The following is a 20378-nucleotide window of genomic DNA, read 5'->3' as shown; positions in this document are numbered from 1 at the left end:
ACTAGAGAAATCCTGCACCTACTATACTGTGATTAGGTGCTGCAAATTGTACTCGTTGACTATCAAAGAACAGCAAAAATCACAAGCAACAACAAGGACACTTTATGTTTGTAGACAGATTTTTTAAAAGAACAACCCACAAACACGACATCTCAGCTCAGCATTTCATTAGCTTAGTCTATGCAATGTCTAAATCAGTTCTCACAAGTAGGAACATCTCAGCCACTTTCAAACAGCTGCAAGAGATTTCCGTACTGGACATAACTTCATGCTTGAACCAGCCTCCAGCCATGTTGCCTGTGTACAGGGAAGTCCCCAGTGTTCATGCTCTGCCTAGACCAAAATAGCCTTTGCTTCTGTTACTCATGTGCTTTGGTAACCACCCATTTGGATAACCGCCATGCATTGTACGCAGGATGCCTTTGAAAATGTTCCAGAAACTTCAATTGGTCCCGAATAAGCCTGCAAGATTAGATGTTTTGATCATGTTACACCAGTGCTCTCTCATCAGCACTGACTTCCAGTCCATTTCCACTTCCAATTTCCCACCCCGATCTGGCCACAGTGATCCATGCGACGGTCACCTCCAGGCTTGACTACTGTAATTCACTCTACGCAGGGCTGCCTTGAAACTGTTCTACAAACACCAGCGGGTGCAGAATGCTGCAGTGAGGCTCCTCATGGGGTCCCTGCCATGGGATCATATTCACCCAGTGCTTTACCTGTTGCACTGGCTCCCGGTGGAGTATAGGGTCAGGTTCAAGGTGCTGGTTTTGACCTTTAAAGCCCTTTGTGGCTTAGGGCCCTCGTATTTACAGGACCGCCTCTCCTAGTATGCCCCGCAGAGGACCTTAAGGTCCATGAATAACCATAGTTTAGAGGTCCCAGGCCCTAAGGAAGTCAGACTATCCTCCACCAGGGCCAGGGCCTTTTCAGTGATGGATCTGACCTGGTGGAATGCTCTGTCCCATGAGACTAGGGCCCTTCAGGATTTAACCTCCTTCCGCCGGGCCTGTAAGACAGCTATTTCACCTGGCCTTTAATTTGAATTCAGCCTGACTTTTATTTCCCTTCTCTTCCCTCCCCCTCTCCCCTTTTATGAAGATTATGTGCTCTGAGACCCCACAGCTAATTCTCCCCTGGCCTCCTCGCTGGCCCAAGTAGGACTAATTCAGCCAGCTAGCCCTGGTGACTAATGCTTATTAGATGGATTTCCCCCAAACTGATTTCTGAACTTTGAATTTTATTGTTATTCATGTTTTTATACTGTATTTTATGCTGCTTCTACAATTAAGTGTTTAAAATTTGTTGTTAGCTGCCCTGAGCCGGGTTTTCTGAACCAGGAAGGGCGGGGTATAAATAAAAAAGTATTATTATTATTATTATTATTATTATTATTATTATTATTATTATTATAATTCCCAATTCTGTTTTTGATCTTTAAATCCCACTCAATGGTTTCCTCCCAGTCTTTGAGATGAAGTTCAGAGATCCCTTTCCAGGTGACCCCAACAAGTGCAGTAGAGAGTTATTGGGAAGAAGGGTTTTTTGGCAGTGGGGTCCTGACTGTGCAATGCCCAGCAAAGCACCTTCTTTGATTTCTCTAGCACCAGGTGAATTCCCCCCCCCAAACTAGGTCTATAAAAGAATCTTTTTTCTGCTGCTTGAGCGGAAGTTGTTTTTTATTATCTGCAGCTAATGTTGTATTGCTAGCTAGCACATGATGTATGTCTACTGTCTATGTAAGTGCACACCTGCCAAGTTTCGTCTGGGGACATGCTAATATATGAAGCAGCTTTCCATAGCACAAATATGTCATAGTAGTCTAGACCAAGGAAACATTGATACAGCTTTTTATTTGCCTCGCCGGCAGCCCCAATGAAACTCCTAACCACCAATGAGACACTTACAAAGTAACCATTGTTCTTTTGCTTTTAAATAAAAATGAGTTTTATTGTAATCAAGACAGCTGGGTTTTTGGAGACATGGTGTGCAATGATTGACAAGACACAGGTGCAAAATAAATAGCTCATAAATACATAAATAAATCTTAGGTTGTTCACACCATTTAGGCTCCATAGCTGGACAAATAGTCTTGTCAAGTTCAAAACATTAAACTGGCAGCTTCCAACGAAGCCGTTCAAGTCTGTACCATGGCAATTTACAGAATCCCTCTGCTGCATCTTGGAATGAAAACAGCTAAGAAAATGAGGCAAACAGGGTGTTTCACAGTCTCAGCACAAAAAAAAAAAAAAAATCCCATTTGCCTAATTAGTGTAACAGTTCCATTACCCAACATGTACCTTTGCAGCCTCGAGTGCTTAGCAGCAGCAGCACTAGGTATTTGAATTAACCCTGATTTCAGACTGAAGATTCAGCTATCCTACCTCTGTTCCTCCCAAATTAAAGAGTTGTAGCAGTTCTTCCCTACCAATTCCAGAAGGCAGCCAAGCTGGCTCTTCAGCTAACTACAGTCCCCCAAGGATTGTGGTAGTCCTATCACAGCTAAAGCAGGGAAGCAGTTTGTCTGATCTTGTGCCTCTGCAGCATCCGTTTCTGCTGCCCTTCTTAGCAGAGCAGCCACACCCAATTCACAGATTTCTTGTTTGGTCCATGAGTCAGAACCAGCCAAGGATTAGGCAAGTAATGCAACTCTGAGCAAAAAACAAAAAACTGCATTCCACGGAAAGGCAGCGGTAGTGTTGCAAGAGCCTGAAATGGCTCACAACAGAAATCACTTGATTTAGCCTGAATACATGAACTGGACTCACAGCCCTTTAACCCTTCAGACTCTGAGATGCCAAGATCCAACAGCAGATTTGGCATTAGGCACTGGACAAAACTCAGAAAACTTTTTTTAAAAAAAAAAAGATTTGCTATTACCCTCACTACTTGTTTCCCATGGAGTGTATGGATCACAGATTCTCCCCTCCCCATGAACAAGCCAATGTGCATAACCATCTGTGCAAAGGCCACACAGGAGTAAAGACAGTTATCTCTACTCCTCTCCAATGTGGACTGGAGCAGTCATGTCAAAGCAAGTGGAAAAAAATCCCATTTCTTTAACAATAATAAAAAGTCATTAGGTGGCTAGCATCCCAGAAGTTGATGGATTCCGAAGAAGGGTTTGGCCCAATCTGAGTGCAGTTTGGGTTTTGAAGTTTTCCCTTGTAGAAAGGCATGTGACTAAGGAAGAATTCTGATGTCTCAAGTGTTGCCTTCTCCTGCACCGTTAACAACAAAGTTCTTGGAAGAACAGAAAGGGCCAAGGATACCAGGTGTCCACCCTGTAGCCTTATGCATCCACTCGCTGTTGAAGCAGCTTAAGGATGTATTTGAGCCTACGCTGGAGCTCCGGTGAACAGCCAAGTTCTGCAATGCTGCTGAGCTTGTAGGTGTAGGAATTCCTGTCACGGTTTATGTAGGTGAGGAGGCAGGTGTGGTCAGGTTTGCTGAAGATCACCTTGGTATGATCATTGTAGAAGTTCACCTAGAATAAAGGAGATGGAGCACAATAGACATTTAATACTTGTGCCTCTTTCTGTGTAGCACTCCCTACCCTTTGGGACTCCCAACTCAATCGGGTTTAGCCATCAACCACGGCCTGCACCTAGGTATCTGCTAGCATAGCCTTAATATGGAGGGTAGTTTTATGCCCCCACCACAGACATCTCCATCTAAGTGGAAACAAAGGGCAAACTGCTGAAGGGATAGGAATTCAGATTTAGAAAAGGGCCTATGGGAATCAGATAAGTTTTAGTATTTGTAGAGGTGCTTTAAAATGTGTTAGAATTCATAATTTCAAGACACCAGCTGCTACTCAAAAAAAAAGCAGAATAGCCATAGCGAACTGAATGTGCTCTACAAAGCAGATAGCCCCGCATCTACTTTCAGCTTAGCATCCACATTCTCAGAAACACTCCATAGAAAGCTTCTTGTCCAAATCAAAAGGCAACACTTCAGATTATACCCCACACAATAGTTATAGCAACTGGATATGAAACGCCAGCATGTGCCACCTCCATCAATAGGTAGGACATAGGGCCTACGGAATCTGCTAAAAAGACTTGGTGCCATTATTACCTGAAAGGTTCCATTGCTAAAAAGCATCAACAAGGCCTGATTAGTCTTCACCCATTGTAGAAGCAACAGTGGAACCTGTCCAGTCTCATCTATGCTGGGTAAGTCTCCTCCCTGGGATTTTTTTTTGGGGGGGGGGAGGGAGTGGAGAGAAGGGAAGAAAAAAGAGAAATTAGAGAATCATTGACACCACATGACTGGCTTAGTCCTAGCAGTTGTTTTTCCGTATAACTTTATCCCTAACACTACTGTCAAGCCAAAGGAGAAGATAAGTACTGATCAAATTCAAGGAACATGAATTAGCACATCCGTTTAATGGATCATCTCTGCTTTGAGAAAGGAAGTCCTACTCCATCCACCAATCGAGACTTTGAGTACATGAAGTAGTCATAAAGATGTGAGCAGGCATGGCAAGGCAACTAGGAGTGCAGAATCTGGCAGTAAAGAGCCCACCAAATACATGCTTTGGTGTTTGGAGCCACGAACCAAAGTTTGGCCAATATGATGAAAGCTTCAGTTCTTTCAGGTGTATCCCACAAGACCTCAAGGGTGGCTTTTCCTATGAACCTTGAATATGGTCAAACATACTTGAGAGCAAGGGGGGATTGTTCTCTGCAAAAATGCAACTCGTGTTTTCTGCATCGAGTCGAGTCGTCAGCAAGCCAATGCAACTAACTCTGTACACACATACCAACTACGCCATGCCAGGCAGCTGCTCACCTTCATTAGATGCTGTTCCATATATGAGGCAAAATACTGCAGGACACCCATCTGCCCCTGCAGCTGCTCAGGGACAGCTGAAGCCGGGAAGGAGAAATGCTTGCTGTTTGTCAGGTTGTAATGCACTTTCCTGAAGGGAAAGAGAATGCAGTTAGCTGCAGTAGCCAGATTGTAGTCATGAAACTTCAGCTTCAGTTTATGAAAGTGGTCTATCTGCTATGCTCAAAAAAACCCAAACCCTTAAAGGTTGTCTGTTCCTTATTGAATCAAACCTTTTGCATCATCCCAAGACAAACCCCCATGTGGGCAAACACACTGTCCCCACAACCATAAGATCATAAAGATAGAGCCTGATTCAACTAAGTGCATTCAACTAGCTGAAACCAGTGCAAGGGTGCCTGCTATTGCAAACTGGACTTGCCCTCTCCTCCTCAATCTACTGGGGGGCAGGGGTTGGTAGAAGCGCCAGAACACACAGGGAGAAGGGAGGTCATTCTGCCTAGCAAGCAGAAATGCTCACACTAAAAAAATACTTCCTTTAGCACAATGTTCAACTCCTCCCACAATCTAGTCCTCTAGCCTTGCTCCAAATAGGGGAAGCCCCTTCTCCCATGCTTGTGGGTTACTCAAGAATTTGATCCATACAATATCTTGCAGTCCCCCTCACCACACCAGAAGGTGGCTAAGTAGGACCTGAGCCCTAGTCAAGGTAGGCCATGACTACACTTCTACATTTCCCAACCTCAAAACCCTCCAGGAAGTCCATTTCTTCCACTCACTTCCAGTTGGCAGAGAGGGCCATATGAGTTCCATCATTGAAGAGGACACCAATGCTGTGGTTGGAGAGCTGATAGCCGAAACCATACTTGTTGGAATAGTCCACCCACTTGCTCACCCAGACAAAGTGCTCATGGCAAGCCAGGGAAGCAGGATTCCTCTCAGCTGGACAGGGAAGAAAGGTACTCATTAAATAAAGCTAATAGGTTCAAACCTATTTCAAAAGTGGTACTGAAATGAGGTTGAAAGAGAAGAGGTCATGCTTGGGATAGGAACAGAATCAGTCTCAACTTTCCTACTCCCAGATGTTGCAAATTAATAATTGGATTACCATTTATCTAGATAAATAGGTAGATGGACACACACACCACCCCTTAGTTTCTGCATTCCATCAGGATGCTACCTAAAAGGAGGTGGCCCTTATTCTGGATGACGACAAATATCAGGTAACCGGGATCCAGGGAGTCTGATGTTAAAAGCCTCTTTAGCAGGTTAGAGGAACTAGGGCTGCACCTCTCCTCCTCCTCCTTAATATCAACATCCAAGACAACAGTTCTTCCATTTGTCTCTAACCATCCCAGGGGTTGTGATACTCCCTTAAGTTACCTGGTGGCATGACAGATAGACAGTTCTTCAGAAGACCAATGGCTGATTCAATGACAGATGATGCTGTGACACAGTCTTCAAATACTAGTGGGTGGGGGAAAGAGGGGAAGAAGATAGTTAAGTTTTTACAAAATCAGCTTACATGGGCCAAGCTCAAGAGATTTTCTGCTCCCGAAGCTCAAAATTCAAACGGGAGTGGGAAGAGAAAGGCTGAAGAACCTGTTGACCCCTTGACCCCCTGTTGCTGGATTACAACTCTCATAATCTCCAACCACTGGCTATGCAGTCTAGGGCTGAAGGAAGTTGGGGCCCAACAACCTCTGCAGGGCCACAGCTTTTGCATCCTCAAATTAAGCCACTTCTAACATTAAGACCTACAGGACCCAGCCAAAAGACCATCGAACCCAGAATAGAATTCATTATCTAACCACAAGCAGAAATGATTTTTTTCAGAAACAATGGAGGATGTGACAGCAATGGCCCTCCCCAATTGTCTCCAGTATCCAGAGTTACCCCGCCTCTAAGAATGGATCTGTTGTTCAGTTTCGATGACTGATAGGCATTGTGAGACTGAACCTGCCAGTTCAGAGTCGGTCTGCTCAAGACTTAAACTGCTTGTTGGACCTACTGTCCACGATGAAGTACTTCTCTGCTTTGCTCTTGAAGGCCCTCTGCCACCCTGGGACTAGTCCTGACAGACAGCAGATTCCATCTGACCAAAATACACTGTTAAGGAGGAACTGCTAATTGAGACATTGCCACTTCTCACCTTCACAGCTGCTGCTAGCCATCGTCCCACGAATGGACCTGGAGATAGATTTCTGTGAGCCTTCCTCTGCTACCGTATCTACTGGGCTAGAGCCGGGACTCTGACCATTCAAAGGAGTGACCTAAGGAGACAGAAAGTCTGATCAGCAAATAGCAGGGTAACTTCCTTGTTTCTCTTTCCTTCCTCTGAAAGCCACAACTGAACAGCCAAGTTCCTGCAGTTAGTTTACCTCATTCCCTTCGACAGTTTTGTGGCTCAGTTGCCTGCAGATGGAGGTCTTCACAAGGCCTGTTACCAGCTTGGAGATATCATCCCTGTCTTCTGAAGGAGCCCTCTTAACTAAAGTAAGAAGAATACAAGTTAATAAGATCCTAACACGAAGTCAACAGGTCAGGGCTGCAGATATTGCTTAAAGTAGACTCTGTCAAGTACATACATTAGGGGTTAGGGACTGACATGGGAGTTCTAGGGGTTGCTCTGGCTTGGCCACTTGGTGTTAATTTACGGATCCAAGTGGCAAGCCTCCTTTCCCCATATTCTTCTATTCCATGCATCAGGTGGTGAAGGGCTGCAGTGTCTGGAGTTTATTGCCAATCCTAGTATCTCCCAGTTTCCCAATCCTGCAGATGAAACATCAAGGGAAAACTAGTGGCTACTTCCAGGCAGGACCAACATGTTGCTATTAGCCTCATGCCTTGCTTATGTGCTTCCCAAAGGCATATTGTTGGCCTTGGCATGAACCAAACACTGACCTCGGTGGGCCTTTGGCTCTTATTAAGCAGAAGTGTGAGCATAAGCTTTCACAGGGGCTACAGACAGTTCCCAGAACAAGAGGTCAACGTGCAACTTACCTTTTGACTTCCTTTTCCCAAAGAGAGTCTTTGTGACCTTTACAAACAGGCTCCTGGCAGGGTTGGGAGGGTTCAGTTCTGGCACCATCACACAGCTGCTGGGTGGGAGCTTATCAGGCGTGTATCCCTTGAAAGTTGAGGGAACTAATTAGCGAAGCTGAGCTATGCATCAGAACAGACTGTACACAATATACTGGACCAATGCCAGCTTCTTCAAGGCCCTATTGCCAATCGACAGGATTTGGCCACATTCACAAGTTTTGCAAGTCCTCTAAATCACATGCACCCTTGGAAAGGGTATAATAACCAGGCAGCATAGAGCAAAGATATCTGAGGATTGTTAACCGATAATTAGAAGCAGGATGTAATTATCTAAATTGCAATCCAGGCAGGATCCCAGGAGCTAACACCCATATTAATAGAACACTGCCATTCCAATAATGGTGGTGGCCCAGTCACAGACTCCATATGAAAAGGAAGAAGTTATCACCCCAAGAAAGAGATATTGCCACTTCTCACCTTACAGCATGTTGTGTAGCCTAGCTTACTACCTTGGCAGTGACATTGCTAGAACACACACACACACACACACACACACACACACAGGATTGCTGCTCACTTTGGTGAAGAACTCATGGTCCAAGATCTCCTCCAGCGTGAAGCGGTCCTGGGGGTTGCGTTTCAAGATGCCAACGAGCAGGTTCTTGGCTGGTAGGGAAAGGAAGGCTGGGAGCGTGTAGGTGACATGCTTGATGCACTTGTAGGTCTCCTTGAGGTCAGAAGTCTCAAAAGGGGGCGTCCCACACAGCAACGTGTACCTGAGGGGTGGGGAGAAGAAAGGTGGCAAGTGGTGAATTCACTCAGTGCTGAGGAGACTCCAGAATAGTTCTGGCCTAGCAGCCTGCCCTTGGCAGCCTCCATGAGCACATGACTCAGCAACAACTCTGGAGGAAGTCTGACAGGCGGCAACACCCAGTTAAGTGCTCCCTGTAATGAAGCTCATAAGACACTGCTGTCGCTTCAGGTGCTTGCAGACCGGAGGCACATCCGGAGAGCAAGTGACAGCCCTTCCATGTGATCAGAGCTAGCAAGCCAAGCCTTTCTAGAAGAGGTTCTGTGCACAGCTGAAAACTGGGAAAAGGAGAGAAGGAGGGATCTCCCCTTTGCAGTCACCCGGTTCAAGGCTACTCTTCCCTCACCCCCAGCACTCAAGATAAAAATTTCCATTTACTGCGCTGTGAAAACTTAACAGGAAGCTGTGGCTAACCAAGGCAAAGACAACTGAAGGCACAAACTATTTTTTAAGATGACACTCCGGAAAGCAGCCGAATAGCACCTGAGCCAAATAGCCAGCTGTGAACCACAGGCCAGCCACTTTTTCCATTTGTTCTAATGAAATTGTCAATAAGATTGTGGAAGATTAGCAGCAGCTTTGTGGTGTTTTGAGTTTCATCAAATAAACAGATTTGTCCTTAAAACAGACCATCTTATATATGGCCCAGAAATACATTTAAGCAGTCATTTTGGGCAAAGCTTTATGGGTCTAGTTGCAGTCAAGCTATGCTAGCAACATATGCTCAGCATACAAGCATTTATGTAATACTCAGACCGATACTTCCATTGCTCAGGGGATCCAACAGGTAGCCTGAATTCCACACTACTATCATAGCCAAGAGCACTTAAAATAAATTGGCAAAGCCCTCAGCTTTATCAACCACTGAAAAGCTTCAACCGCTACTTTCCCTCTTAAGATGCCCTCGGTAAGTGTTTGTGAGCTTCATCTAGTGCAGAACATGGTGCACTACGCTGTCAAGCTGACACAAGTGCTTCAGCATTTATGGAAGCAATAGGGAGGCAATAAGCACTTAAGCAAGGAGCCCTACAAAGCTGTTTGCGATTTGATCCCAATATACTTGAGCAAACTGATTCCTCACTCCACCAATCTTCAATAACCCCGACTTCAATTACCACCTGTCTGTTTGAGCCCCAGATAGAGGGATATGCAGTGGTGCTCTGTGGCTAACTAACAATTTCCCCGACAAAGCCATCAACATTTTTTGAGAAGAGGAATCCTTTGTTTGAAGCAATGTGTCAACAGCTGGAATTTAGGCTGCTTGGCTGCATGCAGACTCCATGCTTCATGCATTTAATTTCATCGCAGCTTCTCTTTAGGGTTCCTGCATTTGCCGCCCACTCCAAGCTCTTGCCTGTAGCCTATTATTTTTTAGTACCTAATCTTCAACAAGCTTTATGTTGTGCTAGGCAGCCTTTCTCAACCTGTGGGTCCCCAGATGTTGTTGGACTACAACTCCCATCACCCCTAGCTAGCAAGGCCAGAGATTAGGGGTGATGGGAATTGTAGACCAACAACATCTGGGGACCCGCAGGTTGAGAACCACTGTGCTAGAACATGCTGGCCAAAGAATCCTGCTTCCTCCCATTTAGCTATACAAAAAGAGCTAAAAAGCCAAGAAGTTGCAGCACTGAAACAGGCCTGCAATAAGCCTTCAGAGGGGGGGAAAACGTGCTTTGGACTTACATGACACAGCCCAAAGACCACACATCTGACTCCGGCCCGTGCCCTTGTCGCAGGAGCACTTCGGGGGCAAGGTAATTGGGGGTACCACAGATAGTCCTGGAAGCAAACACACATAGGATCATTAGTTGGGCTACAGGAGGGATTCCTTGCCATGCCAGCAGTACAAAAAGGGAAGTTCTGGCATAGGAAATCCTGCTGCCGGAAGAGCAAAGGGGAAAGGGTATGCCTCAGTGGTAGACTGCATGCCTTGCATGCTGAACTCGGTCCCAGGCTCAATCCCTTGGTTATCATGGACAAGTAGTCTGGCTCAGGGCAGCTTCATTTGTGACATCTTAAGGTCTTCTACCATAGACCATGCCAAGCCATGCCAGCCTCACCGAAGTTTCTACAGAAATACCACTTTCACAACACCCTCTTCATTTCCTACTGCAAAGATTTAAGCTGAGTAAACATGTACCTGGGGAAAGTTACAACATGCGATTCAATTAACCACAGAACTCTTAGTTTAAAAAGGTCTCTTTTCCCCCTTTTTTAAAGAGTTCTACTGTTAGACGTGGGGCGTCCTCTTTTGCAATAGTACAGGCTGGATTATAGTTTCTTAACTCGAAGCAAACAGTGAACAAGGTTTATTTTACTACAATAGGATCACAGCTGATCAAGTGGGTAACAAAAACCCTGATCTGACAAGATCATTCTGCCAGTTTTCAAGGCTGCAGCTGAGGCTCTGACTGGCGCATCTCACTGTAGCTCCTTTTCCAGCCCCCTGGTGCCCCTGCAACATGTGAATGAACCAACCAATACCATACTACTTTGCTGCGTGAGCCTCCCAGTAGCCTCAGTCACATCTTTCTGACTAGAATCGCAATAGTACTGACTCGGCTGTCCCTTGCACCTATACCCACTCACTGCTACCCTGTTGTGTTAAGAACCCTTCCCCATCCAGAACTCCTTTCTACGCTGTATGCTTGCCCATCGCAGTTACAGCAGCAACACTTTGCATGAGGCAGAAATCCAATATAAGGTTGGGCATTGTTTCTCTCTGCTGTGCAAACATGAGGCTTCTGCCTTAGACAGAACTGCACACACAGTAACTGCTTTGTTCCTTTCACCACCAAGTTCCAGGCTGAAGCAAAAGAGTATTTCAAGTCCAGTGTCCCTGTTGTGCTCCAATTCCCCCTTCCCCAAACACACACAGCTGCAAAGGGGTGTGTGTGGTGGGATAAACAGGCCAAGGAGACACTGTAAGAGAACCTCTTTACTCTGGAGTAAGCTAGGGCAGCATTCGACAAAGAAAGAGCATACGAAAGTGATCCATCAAGCCACCTACTTTTTTCGCTGGTCTGCGGGCTCCAGTCTGGCAGCCAAACCAAAGTCTCCAACTTTCAGTTCCATGTTTTCATTGATGAAAAAGTTACCTGCAACAGAAAATAACAGGGCTCTAAATGTCAAACATTGTGCAACTGTCTCAGCAGTTCCTCCTCTAGATACCTAGAAGACAAAGCTGTGCTTATTCCCCACAGAACAGCATTTCCTGAATAGGCTTTAGTATCTAGAAACCCAGTTTTTGTATTTTTAAAATGCAAGTTTCTAAGATACAAGGAGATTGGATGCCGTCTTCTGAAGGTTACTTCAACCTCAACAATACAAATTCGCTCCCAAATGAACAAGAGAGCAGCTATGTTGCACATACCCAGTTTCAGATCCCGGTGCAGGATGCCCTTAAGGTGGAGGTATTTCAAGGCAGAGATGATCTGTTTGAGGTAATATCGGACCTCTGCCTCCAGAAGGGTGTGCCGGGATTTCCAGATATGTGCCAAAGACTGCAAGAGAAAAGGTTTGGTTAAAGAGATGCTCCTTGCAGACTACTATTAGTCTAAGAATGGCTAGTTGTCCTGGTGTATTGCAGGTAAGAACCAGGGTGGTGTAGTTGTTCCAGTATTAGTATTGGAAGTACCATATTCAAAGGACTCCTCAGCCATGAAGCTCACTGGGCAATGCTAAGCCAACCTCCTCTCAGGTTCAAAATAGTGGTTTGGGCAAGTATTCCAAAACTCTCACACACTTGTCTTCCAGTATCAGATTCTCCTCCTTCTCCCATCCTAAACCTCTGAATCCAGCTAGGGATGCATCTTCATGTTTTATGGCTTCTCTAAAATTAATCTCTTTTCAGGGTCCAATCACAAAGATTCCAAGATGTGCTACAATGTGCCCTTTATACACGAGGCTAGTCATGAGTCCAGGGGGATTTACTAGACCTCTCCCAACAGTTATTCCAAAATGGATGTGAAGACTGCAGATTTAATCATGCAAGGCTTACAAGCAAGCCGAATGAAGATAAACGAACTCTATTAAACATTAAGAAATGCAACTGAAGTGCACCAAGAAAAGCCTCTAGACAGCAATAACCAGTTCTGTTTTAGCAAAATGAAGTTCCTGTGTGAAATCCTGGATCCAATCCCAATTCCTTCTATACAAGCACTATTCCAACAAGTAATCCTTGCAGGGCAGTTTTATATCAAGTTTGATCTATCCCAGAGCAGCCAAAGCCATTAAGATGCCAGTGGCTGACTTACTGTGTTTACAGGGGTTTGAACTGCAAACAGAGAACAAGCAGCTAAAATAGCATGACTGTTATGCATGGCAGCTGCAGCTTCCATGCCAAGGGCACCTGTATGACAGATTCTTATGCAAGCATTTGTGGCGCTGTATCGTCCAAAGCAGGAGTATCAAATGGCAAACAGCAAATGTGCCAATTCAGTATCGGTAAGGAAACCTGCCTGTGAACATTCCTACATTCCCAAGGATGCTGAAAGAGGTCTGCCTGACCTACATGGTCCCCAGCACTCCTGGGAAATGTCTGACAACAGCACTAATTGCCACTATTACTGGCCCTACTGCTTTGACACAATAAGAGGCATTCTAACCCAGCAACTCCCTGTGCTGCAGTAATATATCCCACCTTTTCCTACCATGTCTAATCATTACAGAAAACCATACTTTCATCCATTGTACCCATGGGAAGTATCCAGTGGGTGATATATCTAGTATAGGCAGAGGCCTGTTGTTCAATGCAAACCATTCTACAGGTTCTATTTCTGCTGCCCTTTGTTAGTGCAATAAAACATTGAGTCCAACGGAAATAAAGTATGCCTGATGGGGAGGTACAGGTTCCCTGTAGAGAAAGAAAAGTTGGGACTCACTTTCCTGCTGCAGTGCTCAAGGAAGATATAGATGTTCTCCGTATCCTCAAAATGATGTGAGAACTTCACGATGTGTTTGTGGTGCAGGTCTCTGTGCAACTCAATTTCATTGATGATCTGGAAGAAGCATAATCAGAAAGTTTAAGAGTTGGTAGCTAGGGATATGGCCAACACCCCAGCTATCCTCATTCTGCTCTGGACTCGGAGCTACATACCTTCTCCCGTTGGTGTGGCTTGGCCACTCTGCTGTGAGGAATGACCTTCACTGCATAGGTCTTGTTGCTCGAGAGGTCTGTCACTTCATAGCACCTTGCAAATCCACCCTGCAAACCAATAAGGCAGCAATTAGGAGGGTGGGCTAAAGAAAACTCCTTTCTTGTCCTTGATAGATTAGCAACTCATGGGAAGCATCTCAGGTCTCATTTCCCCCTGGCACCTGTACCATCAATTTGACTTCTTAAATAAAAATAGGGGAACCGCGGTCTTCAGCCAAAGTGCTAGGACTATATTTGCCACCAAAACTAAGTCAACATGAAACACTAGTTGAGGATAGATTTTAAGGCTCTTCTTTTAAGGTATCACAAGAAGAACTGGAAGAACTGCCTGCTTTCATTCATGCGTAATGGGTATCAGAACAGGAGTCCTTAGTTCAGAAGGTTGGTTTTACAGCATATGCTGTATATACAGAAAATCTCCAGTTAAAAGGCTCATAAGTAGTAGTGGAAAGACCATTTTTTGCTAGAGTCCCTAGAGATCTGATGCTTGTCAATGGTTGGACTTTGGACTGAGGTTCATGTGCCTGCTTTCGACATACTAAGCATTCTCTCAGATCTTCGCCTAGAACTAGAACTAGACATCAAGACCACAAAAAGCAAGGAAACAGGATTAGGATGGGATCCAATTCAATCTAAGCAGGATGAGATCACAGAAAATGCAATTGCCGCATGACTAACAGCATTCTAACCTGAAGTGTGAGAAACATCTAACATATGCCTGAGATCACTGCCTTAGCACCTCAGGCAAAGTATACCAAAACAGGAACCCAGCCAGATGGCAAGAACTAATGTGAACTCACCCTTCAAGTCCTTTAAGGATGGACTACTTCAAAACATGGTCATAGCCACTTAAGCACAGTAATATCTCAACCATGGTGCTAAAGAACAGACTCAATAATCAACTCAAATATTTCACGGGCTTCCAAGTTTTGTTTAAATGAGAGGGATCCAGCATCATAATTTCAAGTTTGGGAAACATGCCCAAGACATTTCTTTCATTCCATTCCATTCCATTCCCTCAGTGACATTGCAATATATTGAAATTATAACCTAGGCCAAGTGTATGGCTCGATAAAATAAAAGTTCCATTCCAAGTCAGGAGGGACAAGTTTGAGGAACTTGAACAGAGGAAGTCCAGCATTTGTGTCCTGCCCCTTTGGATATTCAAAATTTATGGGCAAGTTTGTGTAACTTGAAAACCAACTTATTTTCATAATGGTAAACAAAATATTCTCCCAATTCAAACATTTGAGCATGTTATGTAGTGAAAACATTCCATTTTAAAGAAACAGTTTTCACTTCTGACTATGGTTTAGAACATTCTCCAGAACATACATTTTGTTTCATGTTACAGCTCTCACTATCCTAGGGTTTGTGTCTATTCCTTTGGGTTTCCCCACACCCACTGTCATCATGCTTTTTTTAACAGAATGTGATTTAGTTCTTCTCACAAGACAACCAGCACTGAAGGAGGACTAGAGACAGGTTTTTCCAGCTGTAAAGAAAGTATATCTTTGCTACAGCCTACACCTTACCTAAAATAAGCCTCACACCTATACATCATCCTGAACAAAGAGAAACCAGTTTCTCATAAAATCCTAGCTTGGGCATCAGCACAGAAACAGCTCTGGCTGGTATTGCCAGAAAGGATCTTTCAAAGAAGCAGTAAGAACAGGGGTTGGGGGGAGAGAGAGAATTATACACACTGCCAAATTCGACATTAGCTCTACCGCGTTTGGAAGTGCCAAGACACCCCCATACACAATGAGCAGATTTTCCATATGACACATCACATTGTTTGATGTAGGGCAAAAGGAACCAACCGACGCACCCCTCCTTCAAAGCACGATCTTCGAAACAATGCCAGCTTTGCTCACCAAGAGGAGAGATTTCCAGTGGAAATGCTGCTGGTTTCCCCCACCCCCTACTCTGAAACCTGATTACACAGATTGCTCAATGAGCAAGGTGGTTTTGAGCCAGGGGGAAAAAAATGAATCAGAAGAGTTCTAAGGCAAAAAAGAAAAATATGTGCATAGTCTGGGAAACCAGTGTTTGCAATGCATATAACCAGTGCAGTCATGCAACATCTCAACAACTATTACCACAGTGTTGTGTTTGTTTTACTGTTCTAAAATGTTCTGTCATCTTTTTTCCTTTCTAACTGTCAACAAAAAATTGCATCCTTTTGCAGACTTTGTTACTAAATTGGCTGCTGAGCAAAATTTACATTTGCCAGGGAATGATGCTATAGAATGGAACAAAGGATGAATGGAACCCTGAAGGCCCCTGCTCCTTTAAAGGAACAGCAGACAGAAGGCCCCTTCTCCAATCACTGAAGTCCTTGCCTAGAATCCATTTGAGGCAGTCCGTGGGCCAGATGCGGCCCAATCACCTTCTCAATCCGGCCCACGGATGGTCCGGGAATCAGCGTGTTTTTACATGAGTAGAATGTGTGCTTTTATTTAAAATGCATCTCTGGGTTATTTGTGGGGCCTGCCTGGTGTTTTTACATGAGTAGAATGTGTGCTTTTATTTAAAATGCATCTCTGGGTTATTTGTGGGGCATAGGAATTTGTTCATTTTTTTTCCAAAATATAGTCCAGCCCACCACATGGTCTGAGGGATGGTGGACTGGCCCACAGCTGAAAAAGGTTGCTGATCCCTGATCTTTAGCAAGCTTACATGGCTTCGCAACAGTAAGCATCAGATATGTGCTTATTATTATTTGGATTTTATAAACAATAATGTTATATAAATATGTCTACCAAGTTTCTCATGTCATTTGTATATCACAAAAATAGCATAATAAATGTGGAAAATATCTACAACGTATGTTTCAAGCAGAAACAGACACTCACCACCCTTCTGAAACCTCCATATTGCAGGTTAGCAAGCCTCCAACAGCAATCTACTGCATGAGGCTTTTGCTAACCAAGCTACTTGACACTCCTGGATAAACATGAGAAACTGTTGGGATCCAATCCCCAAGTTGTCTGCTAAATTTTTTTACATTTAGGCTCTACTGTTCTTCCAAGGAGGTCACAGTAGCATAATCTTAGCCCTGTAGAGAACAGTTGGCAGAGAGTATGACCCGCCTAAGATCACTCAACAAACTTCATGCAAACAGAATTTTAAATATGGCCATCTACATCCCATCCCAGAACTCCAATCATGGTATCACACTAGCTCTCTGGAAGGTGTAAGGTGTGGTGGTCAGCTTTCCCCAGCACCTACTTTGTTGAAGTAGGACTATAAATAATGCAGATTAAGTAATCTAAATCACCAACCATATCCCTTCCCCCTCCCTCCCCAAATCCCTGTGGTCCATGTTGTACAAATAGTATAAGAATGCACTTGGGATATGTTACAGCATCCCAGAACATATTCACTGAATTAGACCAGTAGTTGCAGTTCAGCATCTGCAAGAGAACCCAAAACCTAAAGAAACCCACCAGAAAACGGCTTACTAGTCGCCAAAGGGCTAAGAACTACGATTTGAACATCCGGTCCCAGACGTGCTTGACTCAGTCAAATGGAATCATAGCTGCCCTGGAGAAGTCCTAAGAGATGGCCTATTGTAATTTTTTGGGGAAAACAGCAGCCATTTCCCGCCTCCTATTCGTCTCTCTCCCTCTCTCGCACCCCCCCCCCCACTAAGACCCACTTGTGTAGCTTAACCATTTCTATCTAGTCTTCTTTAAAAGCTCCGGTCGCGACGATTCCGCATTTGGGGGGGGGGGAGTGGACGGGGAAGAGCGCACTAAAATACGAAGTGGGGGAATGAATGACGAGTAGTTAAATATTAAAGCCCCATCTGCACCCGAAGCCCCACACAAAACGAGATTGGGGGAGGGGGAGAGAGAAAAAGAGTCGTGCCTCGACATGCCTGCCTCGGATCAAGCGGGAAGTCTTGGCGGGGGAAGGAAACCCTCCACGCGAGCAAATAGAGAACGAGAAGAGGGAGGAAGGGAGCGGATGAGGCACTTTTGGGTCCCCTATCGCGACAAGCCGCGGGTGCTGCTGTTCGTCACCCTATGCGAAAGTCTCCTCCGCCGTAACTCGCGAGTAGCTTTCGAGGTGGTGGTGTCGGAATTGGCCCTTAAATCCACGATCCCTCACTAGGGCGCGCCAGAACCCAGCCCTGGCCGCATACGCTAGAAGCCGGCCGGCTCAGACTAAAAGGCAGCGGGGCTGGGAAGGGAGAAATTCCTTCGCCCACCGCTCTCCCAAGACGCCGCAGGTACCTTTCCAAGCAGGCGGCCTTTGCTGTAGGATCTGCCGGAGACCGGGTCGGTGATGATCCGCGTCGGTTCGGCTGGCTTCGGCTGCTCTACCCGGTCGGATTTGGGCGAAGTGACCGCGGGAGGCGAAGGCTTGTACAAATCCGAGCCCACCCCAGGGTCGCCGAACGGGTGCGGCTGGAGGAAGCAAGCGGGCTCCATGGCTGACGGGGCCCACTTACTGCGAGCGGGCCGGCCCTCTCCCCGGTTCTCTCTCCCCGCACAAAAATCACGTGGAGCCCCGGCAGTTTCGCGCGCGCACGCTGCCTCTACCCGCGGCCAGGGAATCCCGCGGCTTTTATCAATGAGCGCGGCAGACGTCACCGGCTAGGGAACCCTCCCTCCAGCCAGGGGGCGGGGTTAGTTTTTTAAAGCAGCCGCTGCCCGCTGGGAGTTGCGTGATGACTTTCTTTTTCTGCAAGGCCAAGGGGAAATTCGGAAGAATGCATGAAAGGGAACGAGAGAGATAAAAATAGCTTTTCCTCGCTCACTCCCTTCCCCCCGACCGAGGCCTTGGAGTATTAACAGTGGAGAGGCAGGCAGACCAATGAATCAAATCCAAAGTTGGCTTGAGCTCGGTTTTCCTAGGACAGTGAACTCTGCGTTGTTTCTTTCCAATCCATGAGCTAGTTTATGCTGTGGGGAAGATCCTCAGCAATTCCTCGTGTGGCTCAGTAGGGTTGTTTAGTAGGGCTCGGGAAGGGAAAGGGAGTGAGAGAGACCACTTGGGACATCATCCTACAGTTTATGTTGAGAGCACCATCTGGTTTTAAAACTAATTTTCAGCCTACTCCATCTTAACTGTGCTGGACTGGCTAGAGGAGTCTTTGTCAACCTGGTGCCCTCCACCTACCGTTGAGCATCAGTCATGCTTGCTGGGCCTGGTGGGAGTTGTAGTACACCTGGATGACATTTTGGACTCCAACTTTCATCAGACCCATCCAGCATGGTCAAAGGTGATGGGTGGTAGTCTCACGGGTTCCTCATTATGTTAGAATTTGCAGTCCTCCTTTATTTTAGAAGTTTGACCTGGTATAAGGCAATTCCCTCTGTTCCAGGGCCGCCCTGCCCATGAGGAGGTCTGAGACAGCCGCCTCGGATGGCAGAATCCCAAGGGGTGGCACCCTCACAGGTACTGTGCCCACCTCTGCCACCAATGCCAGAGAAGTGAGGAGAAGCAGCTTTGGTTTCCCGGTTCTGGTGAGATCTCACAGACCTCTCACAAGATCTCACCAGAACCCAGAAGCTGCAGTCATGTCACTCCAGTAATCAAAGGGGGGTGGGAGGGCGGCACTTTCCCATTTCACCTCAGGCGGTGATATATTCACAGCATGGAGAGAAGCATTATAATCTGCTAAAGTCTGCACATCAAGCAAGCATTAAAGGAAAAGCTGCACAGCTAAAAGTAACTCTTATTATGAACCTAAATTTGTGGGATTGTGACCTGACAGGATGCTTGATTCCCCATACCACAAGTTGATGGGAATGCACCTGTGTACTCCCAAAAATTATCCATCCTGTGAACTAGGATTGCATATGATAACTGTGGTGATTGTAGAAATTGAGAGACTTTTCCGTATAAGAAACACTGGGATGGGAGTTGGAAGATGATCCCTGGAGAATCTATGAGTGGGTGGAGCCTGACCAGCTGAAGGCAGAAAACTAGTTGTTTTAACTTCTATTTAATAAAAACTCTCTTGCTTCAAGATATTGAATGCAAACTTATTGCAATTGCCAATGTAGCTTTAAAACAAAACTAAATTATCTGCTCTTTTCAACAGGGCTTCCAACTTTTCCAAACACCTTTGTAATAGTGCCTTTAAGAGCAGTTTGGTGTGGAAATATTAGCTGGTGATGATGTTCATCTCCACACCTTAAAGCTTCACATGCTTATTTATTCACAGATCAAGTTACTCCTGCCACACAATAATAGATCAGGTACTTGGGGGAGGGTGTCAGTTGGAAACTCTGTTTTAAATAAGTTATTAGTTAAACAGGTAGACAAATTTAAAGGAAGCTCTTTAAAGTCTTCCCCACGCAACTTACCATCTCCCCTGAATTTATTTTCCAGATGTTTGCATTTGATTTCATATTAGAATGGAAAATGTAGCTAACACTTCTCTTCCTCTGTTTTAATTGTCCTATGGCTATTTTTGACCCCCAGAGGAATTCAGGTGGGTTTGGAATAGTGGGTGAGTTTCTAGGTATCACACCATTTCCCTACCCAGTTTTTTCTGTCCTTTTGTTTGTTCTGGCGACTGGAAATAGTTATTTTGTCCCT

The 20378-nt window shown here is 45.3% G+C and overlaps 1 protein-coding gene across 1 annotated transcript; it reads right to left on the bottom strand.

Annotated features, from left to right (window-relative positions):
• Positions 1-1926: 1926 nt before the first annotated feature.
• PLK3 (polo like kinase 3) lies at positions 1927-18397 on the bottom strand. The gene is made up of 15 exons (XM_083620192.1): positions 18062-18397; positions 13758-13865; positions 13543-13659; positions 12033-12162; positions 11670-11757; positions 10343-10438; positions 8423-8621; positions 7804-7930; positions 7182-7291; positions 6953-7073; positions 6184-6267; positions 5580-5742; positions 4801-4930; positions 4084-4194; positions 1927-3490 (listed from the first exon to the last, which is right to left on the bottom strand). The coding sequence occupies exons 1-15, from the start codon at positions 18257-18259 to the stop codon at positions 3296-3298; spliced, it is 1977 nt and encodes a 658-aa protein (XP_083476318.1). The 5' UTR covers positions 18260-18397; the 3' UTR covers positions 1927-3295.
• Between the last annotated feature and the right edge of the window lie 1981 nt (positions 18398-20378).

Source organism: Podarcis filfolensis (assembly GCF_964270895.1).
Source record: "Podarcis filfolensis genome assembly, chromosome: 6".
Classification (NCBI taxonomy): Eukaryota; Metazoa; Chordata; class Lepidosauria; order Squamata; family Lacertidae; genus Podarcis; species Podarcis filfolensis.
This window is presented reverse-complemented; position numbering and strand designations above follow the sequence as displayed.